Here is a 15,401-nt window from a genome sequence, read left to right as displayed (position 1 = left end):
ATCATCAGCATTTTTTAGTATTTTTTCAATGAAGGTATGTGCATTTTTTTTTAGACAAAATGCTATCACATGCTTACTACAGTATAGTATAAACACAACTTTTATAAAATTCTGAGACCGGGTCTTACTCTCTCACCCAGGCTGGAGTGTAGTAGTGCAATCATAGCTACTGAAACCTTAAACTCCTAGGCTCAATTCTCCCACCTCAGCCTTTAGAGTGGCTGGGGCTAAAGGAGTGTGCAACCATGCCCAGCTACTATTCAAAATCTTTTTAGAGACGGGGGTCTTGCCATGTTGCCCAAACTGGTCTCAAACTCTTGGCCTTAAGCTATCCTTCTGCCTCAGCCTCCCAGGTAGCTGGGAATTACAGGTACAAGCCACTGCACCTGTGGTTTTATGCACTGGAAAACCACAAATTTGTGTGACTGTATTGCAATATTTGCTTTTTTGCAGTGGTTTGGAACTGAACCAGCGGTATCTCCAAGGTATGCCTGTTATTTGTATTGAAGTCTCTCAATTGCAGCTAGTAAATTTACAGTACAAAGAGTATTAGATACCTTCTGAAACACAAAGTCATATCAAGAAACTTGTATGTATGTACATGTAAGTCTTTTTAAAAAGCAGCCTATGCATATTTCTTTTCATTTATTTGCTGAAAGAAAAATTTAGAGCAGTTCTTTCAATATTTCAATTAATATTTAAGTTGACTAGTCTATGTCAGAGAACTAGCAGGTACTATAATACAATGAGAGCTCCCAGAACCGGCTTAAGGACAACTGGTAATCTTTTTTTCATAAAAATATTGTTTAAGAAAAATAAGCTGAGCGCAGTGGTTCACACCTGTAATCCCAGCATGTTGGGAGGCCAAGGCAGGCGGATCACCTGAGGTCACGAGTTCAAGACCAGCCTGGCCAATATGGTGAAACCTGTCTCTACTAAAAATACAAAAATTAGCTGGGCATGGTGGCGCACGCCTGTAGTCCCAGCTACTTGAGAGGTTGAGGCCAAAGAATCGCTTGAACCCGGGAGGCAGTGGTTGCAGTGAGCCGAGATGGCACTACTGCCCTCCAGCCTGGTAACAGAGTGAGACTGTGTCTCAAAAAAAAAAAAAAAAAAGTAGCTGGGTGCAGTGGCACATGCCTGTAATCCCAGCTACTCAGGAAGCTGAGGCAGGGAGAACTGCTTGAACCAGAGGTTGTTGTGAGCCAAGATCGAGCGCCACTGAACTCCAGCCTGGGCAACAAAGCGAGACTCTGTCTCAAAAAAAAAAAAAAAAAAAAAAAAAAAAAGAAAATCGGAGTCATTGAAGTTGGATAAACTTAATAAACTTAAGTTGGTAAATAATAAAATTTAAACAGAAAGCTGGAAGCTGTAAAGACATTAAACATTTATCAAGAGTTGACTATGCTTGCTGTGAACATTCTATAGTCTTTTCCTCCCCCATCCCCGAGACAGAGTCTTGCTCTCGCCCAGCCTGCAGTGGCGCAATTAACATTCTATAGTCTTTCCATAAAAGAACGACTGCGAGTACTGCTATCTTATAAAAAGGTAATGAGTCTCTGTGCAAAATAGTTAAGGCAGAGCCCAAACTTTAAAACTGTAAAGCATTGTTTGAATGACTGAAAATTTCAAAGAGAGTGATTTGTCAATCAACAAATCTGTATAAATTACAGTAAGGAATGCAATGATGAGCCTATTTTAAATAAAAAATTTCCAGAAAATCAGATTAATTGTATTTATCAAGAGAATTTAGAAATACATGATAATGATGGTCATACTACCTTTTTCTTTTTTTTTAATAGACAGGGTCTTACTCTGTTGCCCAGGCTGGAGAACTATCAGAGCAAGCTGCTGCATGAGCCTTTGACACCATTTGAACTTAGGAGGTTGAGGCTGCACAATTACAGCTCAGTGCAGCCTCAACCTCCTAAGCTAAAACGATCTCCCACCTCAGTTTCCCAAGTTGCCAGGACTACAGGCATGTGCCACCATGCCTGGCTAATTTTTTATTTTTTGTAGAGATGGGGTCTTACTATGTTGCCCACTCTGGTCTCGACCTCCTGGTCTCAAGTGATCCTCCTGCCTCAGCCTCTCAAAGTGCTGGTATTATAGGTATGAGTCACTGTGCCCAGTCCATAATACATTATTAAATGACAATTTTTTCTGAAATGAAATTTTTAAGACAGACACTAATATTTTTAATCAATTTCAGAATAAATAACTTGATTGACTTCCATACCTTTAACATCTGGATCATCAATGTGGGGCTCTAGATTTTCTATCATTTCTTCCAGTTCCTTTCTGGTGGCCATGGTGATGTTTGGAGAACTGGGCACAGGGCCTTCAGATTCTTCCTCTGGTCCCTCTGGGCTGGGTTTTCCCCCAGAGTTCTGTTCAAGCTCTATGTCTAGATCTATTTCAGGAAGAGGAGTCCTCCAGAAATGGAAGGAGTTATACAATTCCTGATCTAAGAGAGCTGAATCTTGTGAAGTGGTGCCAACCTCTGGTCGTAACATAGATTTGTAGTTACCAGGTTTTTTATTATTCTCATTACTAGCTGCTTCCTGGTGAGATTCTGAGGATAAAGTACAAAGTAAAGAGCTGTCCAGTGGAACACTAATTTCACCTAGAGGCTTCCCGGATGCCTCAGCAGCATGGTCTTCCATCGTGTTTTCCAGTATGACACCGGAATTACTAACACTGAGATCTGAAGGAGTATCCTCTGGCCTGACTTGTACATCCTCTGGGGCTTCTTGATCTCTGGTCCTTTTATTGTTTTATTTGGTGGGAAAAAAACAATATGAAAGGATAATTACTTTAAAAAAACTGATGAAAGATATTACATATAGCACTTAGACAAGTTAAACATTAAAAATTACGGATTATCTGTACAAACTGAGTTTATGTATATTATTTATAATGCTTCTTTCTCCATCAGCTGTTCTGTGTTCAAAGATGTAAATACCTGTTAAGTATAAGTCTAGATAGTCAAGCAATATGTATTAGTTAGAGAAGGTAACATTTAAGAATCCTGGGATTCTATAATACCATGCTAATTTCAATAATAAATAACTAAAGAAAAGTAGTGGAAACAGAAATTCCTACAATCATTTTATGATCCATAACAACATTTAAATTATATTTAGGGTTATTTGTATTGCCTCTCTACTCCAATGACATATTGCAAAGCTGAGACCTAAGGCCTATTTGCTTACATTACACAAGGAAAATAAAATTAAAAAAATTTTAAGATAGTAGTAGGAAAGATACTTATTTGCTATCTCACAAAATATATTAAAATCTGCTTGAGTGTAAATATTACTTCTGTTTCTTCTAAAATATTCATCTCTACTCCCCAAGGTTTTCCTAAAATGAGGTCATAATTTAATTGATAAGGACAGATGGTACAAATTCATCAAAGTCCACTGATTACTGCCATCTATTACCTAAAGTACGACTATAAGTGTTATTATTTGATTCAATTAAATTTAACAGGCATTTATTGAGCACCTACTAAGAGCCAGGAAATGAAATCAGTATTGAGGATTCAAATGTGAATGAGATGTAGCTCTTGATCTTGAGATTACAATTAGAGGCAAACAGAAAAAGTGAACATGTATCAGCAAATTGCTGCTAGACAGGGTGGTAAGCACAGATGCACGCACACTGAACACAGGAAGAGATGGGAGTGAAGATTAAAAGGCCTTCAAGGAAATGGCATGAGTTGTGCTCAGAAGAACCAATACATGTTTATGGGGCTAAGGGGAAGAAAAAAGCATCCAAAGGAGAAACAGCACATGCAAAGGCGGGAGTGGCAGACAAGGTGTGACGCATTCAGGAATCAGCAATGAGGAAATGATGGATGACAAGGATGAAAGATATCACAGGAACCACTGTATTCCAGACCAGCAGACCTCCGGAGTTCATCCTGTTTCTATTATCAAACTGTTAATAGATCTGTTGTTTTAGAAAGACCATTCTGGAGGAAGTGTAGAAAATGAGTTGAGAGGTAAGATAGGAGGCAGGAATTACAGACATGCAGGTGAGAAGTGATGATGTTCTGATGGAGGTAGTGTCTCCAGGACTACAGAAGAACACATTCAAACAGCAGCAAAAATCAACAGGACTTTTCCACTTATTGCATGCTGCAGGTAACAAAAACAGTTTCACAAGAAAGCTAACAGGTTCAGGTTGAGAGAGGTTGAGTTAGCTATCCATGTTGGGTTCTAGGTGGTGATTATCTATGAGAAAGAGGTAAAGACTGAGACAGAGGTGGAAGTCATCAACTCAGAAAGATGTGTGGGGCTGACATATGCGGAGGCAACAAATATTAATAAAGAATAACACAACAATTGCATAGAATAACAAAGAGTGAATTTTCCCGTATAAAAGAATAATGGGCATATTTTTAGGCTGAGGAAAATAGGTTAGAAGAGATGAAGGAACTGGAGACACAGAGATTGATGGAATAACTGATAAAGCAATGTCTTTCTGAGAAAAGGAAAGAATATGGGCTTCAAAAACACAGCAGAACAGATTAAACAGGTGAAGAGACTTGCTTCCCAAGAAACATGAAAGGGAAATAAGGATGGCTGAATATGTAGGTAAATTTGTAAGAATAATACAGGAAGATGCATCTGTGTGCCTTTAAATATACACAATAAAAGATGTTTAACAGGAGATTTAAAGAACCGTGCAAAAGGAGGGTGATGTTAATACCTATGTGAGCTCCCACTTAAACAGTCACCATCTACATTCTCATGAAATTATGAAGTTCCCTCTTCTCATAATGCTGTTTTCAAAACCATTATTTTCACAAACAGGTGATTATTTTTTAAAATACTGATGAACAAAAACATACGTAAGTCATCTGAAAACATAACACATTGTGACTGCATTTTAAATTCTGGTATTTTTCTTCTATTCTTATAACTACAAAATATATAGTATGCATATATAATACAGTTGTTTACAAGTGTTAAGAAACTAGACTTTAACGTTCTTACTCTCGCACTGGCACTACGTTAATATAAAATTCTGAGCCTTTTAAGGACTTCTAGGATTCCTCACTTATTCCTTATTCATAAAAATGAGGAGTTGACCTAGATAACCTGTAAGATGTTCTCCCACTCCAAAGGAGCTCCTGAAGCTAGTGCTGTTATGCAAAATAAATGTGTCTTCTATATGTTTACGAATTATGTATTTCCCATTTTGTCCATATTAAAAAATATATAATTTTCCCTTTTGTTATAAAGAACACTAGTGGGCCAACTGGTAAAATTCAATAAAGGCTACAGATCAGCTAACAGTATTGTATCAATGTTAATTTCCTAATTTTGGTAACTGGACTACAGTTATATATTAACATCTGTGTTTTAAAGAAATACACAGTATTTTAAAAAGGTAAAAAGAACATCATGTCTAAAACTTATTCTCAAGAGTTCAAAAAAAAGAATAAAGCAAATATGGTAAAACAGTATTTGGAAAATCTAGATGGATATATGAAATTCTTTGTGATATTCTTGCAAAATTTCTGAAATCATTCAAACTAAAATTTTAAAATTATAATAAGATATTGTTCAGAAAGGGGGAAGAGAAGAGCAAATGGGTGAAACTTGTAAGACCTCATATGTACTATCTAATAAATATAATGAACTTCCGTTTTTGTTTATTGTTTTTTTAAGAGACAGGGTCTCGCTCTGTAGCCCAGGCTGGTGTAAAGTGGTATGATCATAGCTCACTGCAGCCTCAAACTCCTGGGCTAAAGCGATCCTCCTGCCTCAGCCTCCCGAAGTGATGGAATTGAAGTTCCTTGATCACTATCTCACCTTGGTGTTAAAATTAAATTTTAATATTCTCAGCTGCAAAAATGAATGGAGAATGACTGGTCAAATAACTGTTTGTCTGATAAATGTAAACTTGTTAGTTTGTCCAAACTTAAAACTCTTAGAATGATTTTTCTAAAAGAAAACTAGAAGACAAAATTTTCCCTAGTACAGTATTAAATTCTGGATAGAACTACAGCATGCATGGCTTCAAAAATGTCAAAAGTATAAATTCTCTAAATTCTAATTTTTCCTGGTAAAGTATAATAGTCAATACAAAATCAAGCTGTTCAGTGCTAAAATTCTGATATTCCTAACTGTCAGACTTTGAAATGCTATTGTACAAGACAAACATTTTTTTGAAAATTGAGGCCCTTTGTGACTCTATAATGAGAATTATCCTGTCTTCTAAGAGACGTAGGTATCAAGAGCACCAGAGGACAGCCCAGAAACTACCTACTTAAGGAGGAATCTTAAGTGTCTTTTTGTGCCTACATAAGTTCACAGTTAATATCTTCAGAGTTCCTTACTAGAGACTATGGGCCTAGAAAATTAATTACTGGTATTTCAAGGAGAAAATGACTTGCAGAACATCTGGCTAAAGAGGCATTGTATCCTGAGATAAAAGCAAACACGCTCCAGGATACCTTCCAAGTACTGTGAATTAACTCAATGAAGTTTTAGCATTCATGAAATAATTCCAAATTTGTGCTAATAATTTTTTTTCATATAGTTAGCATTAAGCTAAACTGGAAAAAACCAGCAAAAGTGGTTTAGTTACTTCAGATTTTTGAGGTCAAATCCATATTTCCCTAGAATAATTCATTCAGGATTGATATGTGCACCAACGGGCCAGGCCCAGCGGAGACAAAGGGAGGAGCTGGCCGCCACACTGCATGGCCGGGAGGCTACTGGATGATAGATGCCAATATGTAGCCAAAAGGATAGGATTAAAATAGTGCTCTCATCACAGCGCTACTGATGACAAAGACAAAAGCTCTGTACTTCCTGGACAACTCAGTAAGTCTAAGACAGCACTTTGTTAAACGAGGGTATGGATGGAACAAGAAGCTTCCCAGAGAGCAGCAAGTACAAAAACAGGGAGAATTAAGAGAACATGGTGCATTCAAAGAACAATGTGGTAATGAATGCTTATTTTATATACTTTTAAAATGCAGATTTGAGTATTTCAACTCTGCTTCTGAGAAGTAGGCTTTATCAGCACTTTCAAAGAAGCATTAATAGCCTGATCCAGGGTGAGTGAAAGATCTGATGTGTAAGTCAGATGTTTGGAATCAATAAATGCTTCAAAGAGTAATAAAGTGATAGTAAATGTTTCTAGGGTCAGATGAAACACTATACAATAACAGTGGTAGAAATATGTTGCCAAAAACTTGCTTACTTTGTAAGACATTTGTTTGAAAAACCTGAATCTAAGAAACCGAGAGAACTTTGAGAACAGGAACTAAGTTCTATCTTTCCATTTACAGTTTCTGGTTCATAGGAGGTGCTCAGTTAACTTTTGTATAATCAATCAATCAATCTTAATACCACAACAGTTTAAGACAGCTTAAAACAAATGCCAGTGTGCTATTTAAGGAAGGGCAAACAAACTAATGGTTCTGAGATTTAATAATATATAGAACTACTTCTTTATAAAGATAGGATGTCAAACTGTGCAAAAGCTTTTACAATATTTAACATAACTCCTTCCTTAGCCAGGAATGCTCTCTTTCCCCTACCATATCATTAACATAATTTAATAAGCTCTAATAATATTACTGAAGATCAGCAATACAAGTAGTATTGCCTGGACATTAAGACATACCTCATTACAATGGAAGAAGAAATTCAGGGAATTGAACTACCTTTAAATAGCTCTTGCAGTAATGCTACACACCGGTAGGCGGCAAACATGGCCTTGATAGGCACACTGTTTAGGTCAGTGAAGTTTTACTGTAACACAGCCAAGGTTGTCCATTTATGTAATGTCTATGGCTGCTTATACACTGCAAAGACCGAGTGAGTAGTTGTGAAACAGAAGAAAGTTTACCAGCTCGTCCTATATAGTTCTCTGTAAATTTATAGTTTGACTTACTAGACCCATTTCAGACTTTAAAACAGAAGTTATGTAACAGTCTTCAGTATAAACAGATAATTTTTTAAGTATGCTGATTTCAAAAATGAAAAATAGATAACATTCCCCACCCACCATCATCACTTTTGTCAAACTGCTTGCAGCACCTGTTTTCAAAAAAACTGACAGACTTTGCTTGCTAGGAAGACAGGTTTGAGTGATTTTCTTCCTTTACAAAAAACAGTACCTCAGGTTTGTTTGGCTATTCAGCAGGACAGTAGGAGAACGGGCAAAAAGGTAAAACAAGGCAGCAGAGAAGAAAGAAGAACTGCCAAATCAAAACACCAAGAAAGCAAATAGCACAGTATCAAGACCTATAGAAGAAAATGTCCATTAGCATCATGACAAGGGAGGGAAAAGACACTATGGTAACTCAAGCATTATAGCAGGGACTGTTTCAAAAATTTGTACTAAAATTACTTCAAGTGCATAACTAAAAGTTTGTGTACATTTCCCGCATACTAGTAAGTTAGGCTTAAATTAGTTTTTCCCCTAAATATATAATAAATTTTTAAAATTTAAATTTAATAGAAAATTTTCAACGCAAAAACATTTAAAAATAAAAATCACAGTTGACTCTTTAAGCTTTATTTAAAAGTTTGGTTTCCTTATGAGACTGATGTACTTAAAACTGATATACTGGCTAATAAATACACTAAATTGGTGTCAATCATTCCAATGCTTTCTCCTTTAACTGACAGATTACAATCACCATTGACAAAGAATCCAAGATGCACAACTAAATTATTTGACAGAAAAGGACAATAAAACATATTCCTAAATTAAGTTTTACTCCTTAAAAACAAATTAAAAAAAAAAACAAACACTACACAGTGTATAACAATTACCCTGTATATTGTAGATATCAATGAATGACTGACTAGATAAATAATGTACTAAATAAACATTTTTTAAAAGTCATAATCTACCATTTAGAGTTTCCTATGTGCGAGGCATCTAGCTAATTGTGTTACATGCATCTAACTCATTCAATATGTAACCAACCAAAGAAAAGATACTTAACAAACAAATGCACTTAAAGTAAAGCTCTATAAAAATATTCACCAATTTTTATATTCAAGAGAAATAGCAAACTATCAAAAAATAACATTTGTTGCAGAATGGTGGAAATGTTTAAAAGCAGTAAAATTAGAAAACAAGGTTTTAAAATTAGAAAATGGTTTCAAAATTATACCTATTTTTGTTCTCTACTGACATCTCTTCTGAACTTTTGCTTTCTTCTTTAAAATACTGGCCTGAGCTAGATGGATTAGCAAAAGTAGATATGAAAGGTCCCAGAGACTGAAAAGCTGCTTGGCGAACCTAGGAAGATAAAAAGGACAATAATAAAGGAATCATTTTTAAAAAGAATTATATACACACACGCACACATTATATATATCTAATAATCTACTTTCAAATGCCAAAGTATGTTTAGGATAATAATAAAGCTTTTCTAAAGGAAGCCCAGATTCAGAACTTTAGCTAGGATTGAAAAACTCTTACAAGCTATTTTCTCTGGCTGGGCACAGTGGCTCATGCCTGTAATCCCAGCACTCTGGGAGGCTGAGCTGGGCAGATCGCTTGAGTCCAGCAGTTTGAGACCAGCCTGGGCAACATGGCGAAATCCAGTCTCTACAAAAAATACCAAAGTTAGCAGGGTGTGGTGGCGCATGCCTGTGGTCCCAGCTACTCGGCAGGGCCTGAGGTGGAAGAAGCGCGTGAACCCATGAGGCTAAGTCTGTAGTGAGCCGTGATCACACCACTGCACTCCAGCCTGGGTGACAGAGCAAGACTGTCTAAAAAAAAACCCCAAACAACACACACACCAAACAAACAAACCCCTATTTGCTCTTTTTTACTTTCAATTGTTTTTATCCTCTCTTGAATGTTTGAACCATGATAATCTAAGTATGAGATACTATGAAACATTTGCATAGAACAAAACTAAAGAAAGTCCTGCTGTGTTCTCAAGAACAAAAAGAATAAGGAAAACCAAGAGTGCTACGAAGAACATAAAAATCAATAAAGCCAACAAAATGTGATAATGTTTTCAGGTAGGAAAGACTTTAATTTGTTCACTACAAGGAAGCAAGACAGATGTACCAGAAATATAATGTTAACTTAAAATATATGTCACAAAGATCTTGAAGCGTATACTATTGTTCTTGATGACAGTCTCATGTAGGAGTGGTGATAAAGAAGTTATAGAATTCCACTTCATGTCATATTTCTGTATTATTTTTAAAATCAGGAATTTTTAAAACATTTGAAAATGAGAGGTTTTATGGAAGGATGGATGGACACAATCAGACAAAGGCAACAACAATGGGAAAACTGGTATGTTACTAAAACCTTGACTTTGCCACACACCAATTTCCCTGAAGTTTAGCATTCCTTTTCCTTTTGAGACAGCTCTCGCTCTGTTGTGGAGGCTGGAAAACAGTGGGGCTACCATGACTCACTGCAGACTTAAAATCCTTGGCTTAAGTGATCCTCCAACCTCAGCCTCATGAATAGTTGGGGACTACAGGCATGTGCCACCACATCCAGTTAATTTTTCTTTCTTTCTTTTTTTTTTTTTTTTTGCAGAGACAAGTCCTTGCTATGTTGCCCAGACTGGTCTTGAACTCCTAGCCTCAAGCAATCCTCCCACCTCCTCCTCCCAAAGTGTTAGGATTACAGGTGTGAGTCACTGCTCCTGGCTAGCATTTCTTTTCTTTAAAAAAAAAAAAAAGGCATAATAATACGTTTTCCAAGTTTAAGATATTATATAGTAAGCATGATTTTTACAAAAGCAAATAAATGTAGAGATATCTATTATTAGTATTTACCTACTCTTGGAGAAGCATATATAAAAAATGACTCAATTGGTTTTTTAAAAAGGCTAGAATTATATGCATGAGAGGGAAAAGAATAGCCTGTATGTGTGTAAACTAAGGGTTTTTCTCCCCTCCTTCGTAAGTCACCAAACATTACTTCCATAAAAGGATAAAAGGTCACTTTTAACGCTTGTATGCATGAATTTAATCTTCTCTGAATACTGTTGTATCTCTGAGCTTGTTCCCAATAAAGGACATAGAAAACTTAATTTATCTAAATCATTAGTTTAGCTTGTTGTTAGATTAGAATTAAAAAAGTTTAATGTGGAGGAGAGAGATCACCTTCGAGTCTAATAAGTTAATTAAATCCTACCATTAATCTACCTCCTTGATTTCACAAAAACAGAAACTGAAATCCAAATACAATGACTTCTTCAATGTTACCCTATAGTTACAATGAAATTGGGACTAAAGTCCAATTTTAACTCTCCAACACACCCCACTGCCTGTAACTGAGTAATTTTCCAACACTATAAAAATATTTCTACTTTGAGCTATTCCTCAAAATAAAGTGATTTTAAGCTATTATTTTTACTAGTTTCAATGACTTTAAGAAATAAACAACTAATGATTTTAAACAAAAGTTCTGGAAACCACTAAAAAACCCACAAGTCACTCAAAGAATAAATATTAAAGAATTTCAGAAATAAAATTAACTTTTAATTCAATTTTAACTTTTGAGAAGGGACAATACAGTAGATTATAACGTTCCCCAAATGGCTTAACATTGTTCGGACAAAAGACTATCTTGTCTTTTTTTTGCACCTAAATAGGCATAGGATTTACGTGTGTGTGTGTGTGTGTGTGTGTGTATGTAAAATAGGCATAAGATATATATTTTTCTCAGACAGGTGCAGCATATATAGTCCGCCCTCTGTATCCACAGGTTCTGTGGATTCAACCAACTGCCCACTGAAAACATTGTTAGACCCACGATGGTTGTGTCTGTATTGAACAAGTACAGACTTTTTTCCTTGTCATTATTCCCTAAATAATACAGAATAACAATTACTTACATAGCATTTATGCTGTATTAGATATAAGTAATCTAGAGACGATTTACAGTGTACAGGAGGATGTGAATAGGTTATATGCAAATACTATGCCATTTTGTATCAGAGACTTTTGAGTATCCTCAGATTTTGGTATCCACAAGGGGTCCTGGAACCAATCCTCCATGGATACCAAGGAACAGCTGTGTATCTCTAAAATGACTGACATATCCATATTCTCTAACAGGAACTAATGCATGTTACCAATCCAAAACAACGACCAAATACATAGCTTCACAAAGAAAATTGAGTAAGCTATGTTAATCTTTTCTAACAAGCCAATACAGGATATAACAAAAACATTAATATAATATCAAGGCTTAAGAGTCTTGCCCTCTATGTCAATTTTGTTTTGGGAATGAATATGCAAAGGTCCTGAGATTGATCTCTGCCATGACGGTGTGAGGAGCTCAGCTGACCCACTTCCCGGTGAAGTAAGTGAAAATTATAAAACAATAATTCAAAGCCCCTGGAAACGGCCCTAGGAGCAAGCAGCAATTGAAGGGATAACAATTCAAGAAAACTGACAAAATGTAGTGTATACATAAAAAAGCTGAGAGTCTAATTTTTTTTTTTTTTTTTTTTTTGAGACAGAGTCTCGCTCTGTTGCCCAGGCTGGAGTGCAGTGGTGCGATCTCAGCTCACTGCAAGCTCCGCCTCCCAGGTTCACGCCATTCTCCTGCCTCAACCTCCCGAGTAGCTGGGACTACAGGCGCCCGCCACCACACCCGGCTAATTTTTTGTACTTTTTAGTAGAGACGGGGTTTCACCGTGTTAGCCAGGATGGTCTTGATCTCCTCACCTCGTGATCTGCCCATCTTGGCCTCCCAAACTGCTGGGATTACAGGTGTGAGCCACCGCGCCCGGCAGACCATTCCCTCCTTATAACGCCTCCAGTGAGGTGAGGTGGAGACAGCAGTGTGCTGTAGCCAAGCACACTGGGGTCTGCTCTCCCGCAGCTCCTGGGCACAGGCTGCATTGCTCCAGCTACCTGATGCTGAGGCCCAGTCCTGAGTGAGAGCAGCTGAGGGGTGAGGCTCCTTTCTTCCACCCTCCTTTGGGTGTGGCACATTGAAAAGGCTGGGGCCCCAAAAGCCACTGGTCTAGCTCACAGGGTGGTGATTCCTCACCAGGAGAAAGAAGCCAAGGGAACCTCAGGCTGCTGCCCTTCCATACCCACCAAGCCCCTGTCATACCAGGGTGGCTGTGGGCAGACCCAAAGCTGTACCTCCTGGAGTGGGGAAATAGTCTTCACTCAAGCATTCCAGCCAGTCACTAAACAAGCAAATAACAGTAACAAGCCCCAATGGGGGAGCAAGGATAACCAGTATCAAAGTTACTACATATATTATCTAAAATGTTCAACTCTCAACGAAACATTACAAGGCAGGCAAAAAAAAAAAAAAAAAAAAAAAATCCATACATTAGGGGGATAAAAGAGACAGGCAACAGAAACTGATTGTGAGAGCAATCAGATTTCAGACTTAAAAAAAGACTTCAAAGTAGCTATTATAAACATGTTCACAGAACCAAAGGAAATGATGATTACAGAAGTAATGGGAGTTATGGGGACAGTGCTGCATCAACTAGAGTATAACATCAATAAAGAGAAATTATAAAAAAGAACCAGATGGAAATTCTACAGCTGAAAAGTGCAATGATTAAAATAAAGTCAGTACATGAGCTCAACAGTAGATCTGAACTGGCAGAAGAAATAATTGATCTATTGAAGATAGATCAATAGAGATTATGCAAGCCAAAGAATAGAGAGGGGGAAAAAATGAGGAAAAATGAAAAGGGCCTCAAAGAAATGTGGGCCATCATTAAGCACATTAACATTATGTAATGGGAATATTAGAGGGATAGAAGACAGAAGGAAAAATATTTGAAGAAACATTGGCTCAAAACTTTTCAAACGTATTGAAAAACCTAACTTACATAACTAGGAAGTTCAATCAACTCAACTCCAAGTAGTATAAACTAAAAGAGGTGCACATATGGATACATCACAGTAAACATTCTGAAAGTCAAAGGCAAGGAGAAAAATCTAGAAAGCAACAAGAGAAAAATGACACATCACTTACAAGGAACCCCAATATGATTAACAGCTGACTTCGCAGCAGAAACAGAAGAGGTCAGAGGCACTGGCATAACACACTCAATCTCACATTAAGTAAAGCTGTCTTTCAAAATTGAAGGTGAAATAAAGACATTCACGGATAAATGAAAAGAGAATTTGTTGTTCACAGAACCACATTAACAAGAAATACTAAATTAAGTTTTTTGGGGTGAAAGCCATTTACCCAGGTGATAATTCAAAGAAGGAAGGAAGACCTCTAATCCATAACCTAACCTTCTGCCTAAAGACACTGGAAAACGAAGCAAAATAAACTAAAAGCAAGCAGAAGGGAGAATAAAGATTAAAATGGAAATTAACAAATAATAGAAAAATAGAGAAAACCAATGAAACCAAAAGTTGGTTCTTTAAAAAGATGAACGAAGCTGACAAACCTTTAGCAGACTGGCCAAGAAACAGAGACAAGACTCAAATTACTCAAATAGGAAATGAAAGAAGAGGCATTACTACTGACATTACAGAAATTAAAAGATTATAAAGGAATCCTATGTATAATCATATACCAACAAATTAAGTAACTTAGATGAAATGTACAAATTCCTAGAAAGATACAAACTATGAAAACTGACTCACGAAAAAAACACACAACAGACCTATAACAAGTGAAGAGATTGAATTAGGAATTTTAAAACTATCTACAAAGAAAAGCCCAGGCCCAGACGGCTTCACCATTGAACTCAATCAAACATTTAAGGGATAATCAATACCAAAAATAGTAGAGGAGGGAACATTTCCTAACTCATTTTATGAGACCATTATTACTCTGACAACAAACCAGACAAAGGCAACATAAGAAAACTACAGACTATCATCTCTCATGATATGGACACAAAAACCCTCAACAAAATACTGACAAACTGAATCCAGCGACATATAAAAAGAATTATACAACTATGACCAAGTGGGACTTATTCCAAAGATGCAAGTGGTTTAACATCTAAAAATTAACATAATACATCATGCCAATTAAATAAAAATCAACAGGACTTAAATGTGTAAAGAAATTTTTGTCCCATTACAAAAAAACACACGGACTGTTAATATAGTAGTCTTTCTACTGTCTATTCCTAAAAGTATAAAAAATAATATATCTTAAATTATAAGTTATTTCTTATGAGGTCAAAATTATGTTTGCTTTAAAACGGACACAAATGTATTATTTTACAAAAGTGATAATCAAAACCCTACCCAACGTGAAGGATCACTGATCAAATTAATAAAAAGTGCTGATAATTTGGTCCGTCGGATTTCTTGACATGTTGCACATGAAACTGCCATGAAGCATTCAGCACAAGCCTTTCGGACTCCCCATACATTATCAGAACAAAGCTGGAAAAATCTGGGCAGCTATGTGAAAAGGAAAGTCTT

The 15,401-nt window shown here is 36.5% G+C and overlaps 1 protein-coding gene across 7 annotated transcripts in view; it reads right to left on the bottom strand.

Annotated features, from left to right (window-relative positions):
- The window catches only part of PPP4R1 (protein phosphatase 4 regulatory subunit 1), a 71,776-nt gene that overhangs the window by 21,065 nt on the left and 35,310 nt on the right, over positions 1 to 15,401 (bottom strand). For 4 of the 7 annotated variants that reach the window (XM_063716836.1, XM_063716838.1, XM_063716837.1 and 1 more), the window contains 2 exons: positions 9,158 to 9,285; positions 2,240 to 2,766 (listed from right to left, as the gene is read on the bottom strand). In XM_063716836.1, coding sequence (XP_063572906.1) covers positions 2,240 to 2,766; positions 9,158 to 9,285 — 655 coding nt within the window. Of the gene's footprint in view, positions 1 to 2,239; positions 2,767 to 9,157; positions 9,286 to 15,221; positions 15,381 to 15,401 lie in introns of all 7 variants that reach the window. The other 3 variants (XM_024235796.3, XM_024235794.3, XM_054537631.2) reach the window with 1 other exon arrangement.

Source organism: Pongo abelii, chromosome 17, assembly GCF_028885655.2.
Source record: "Pongo abelii isolate AG06213 chromosome 17, NHGRI_mPonAbe1-v2.0_pri, whole genome shotgun sequence".
In the NCBI taxonomy this organism is placed as follows: domain Eukaryota; kingdom Metazoa; phylum Chordata; class Mammalia; order Primates; family Hominidae; genus Pongo; species Pongo abelii.
This window is presented reverse-complemented; position numbering and strand designations above follow the sequence as displayed.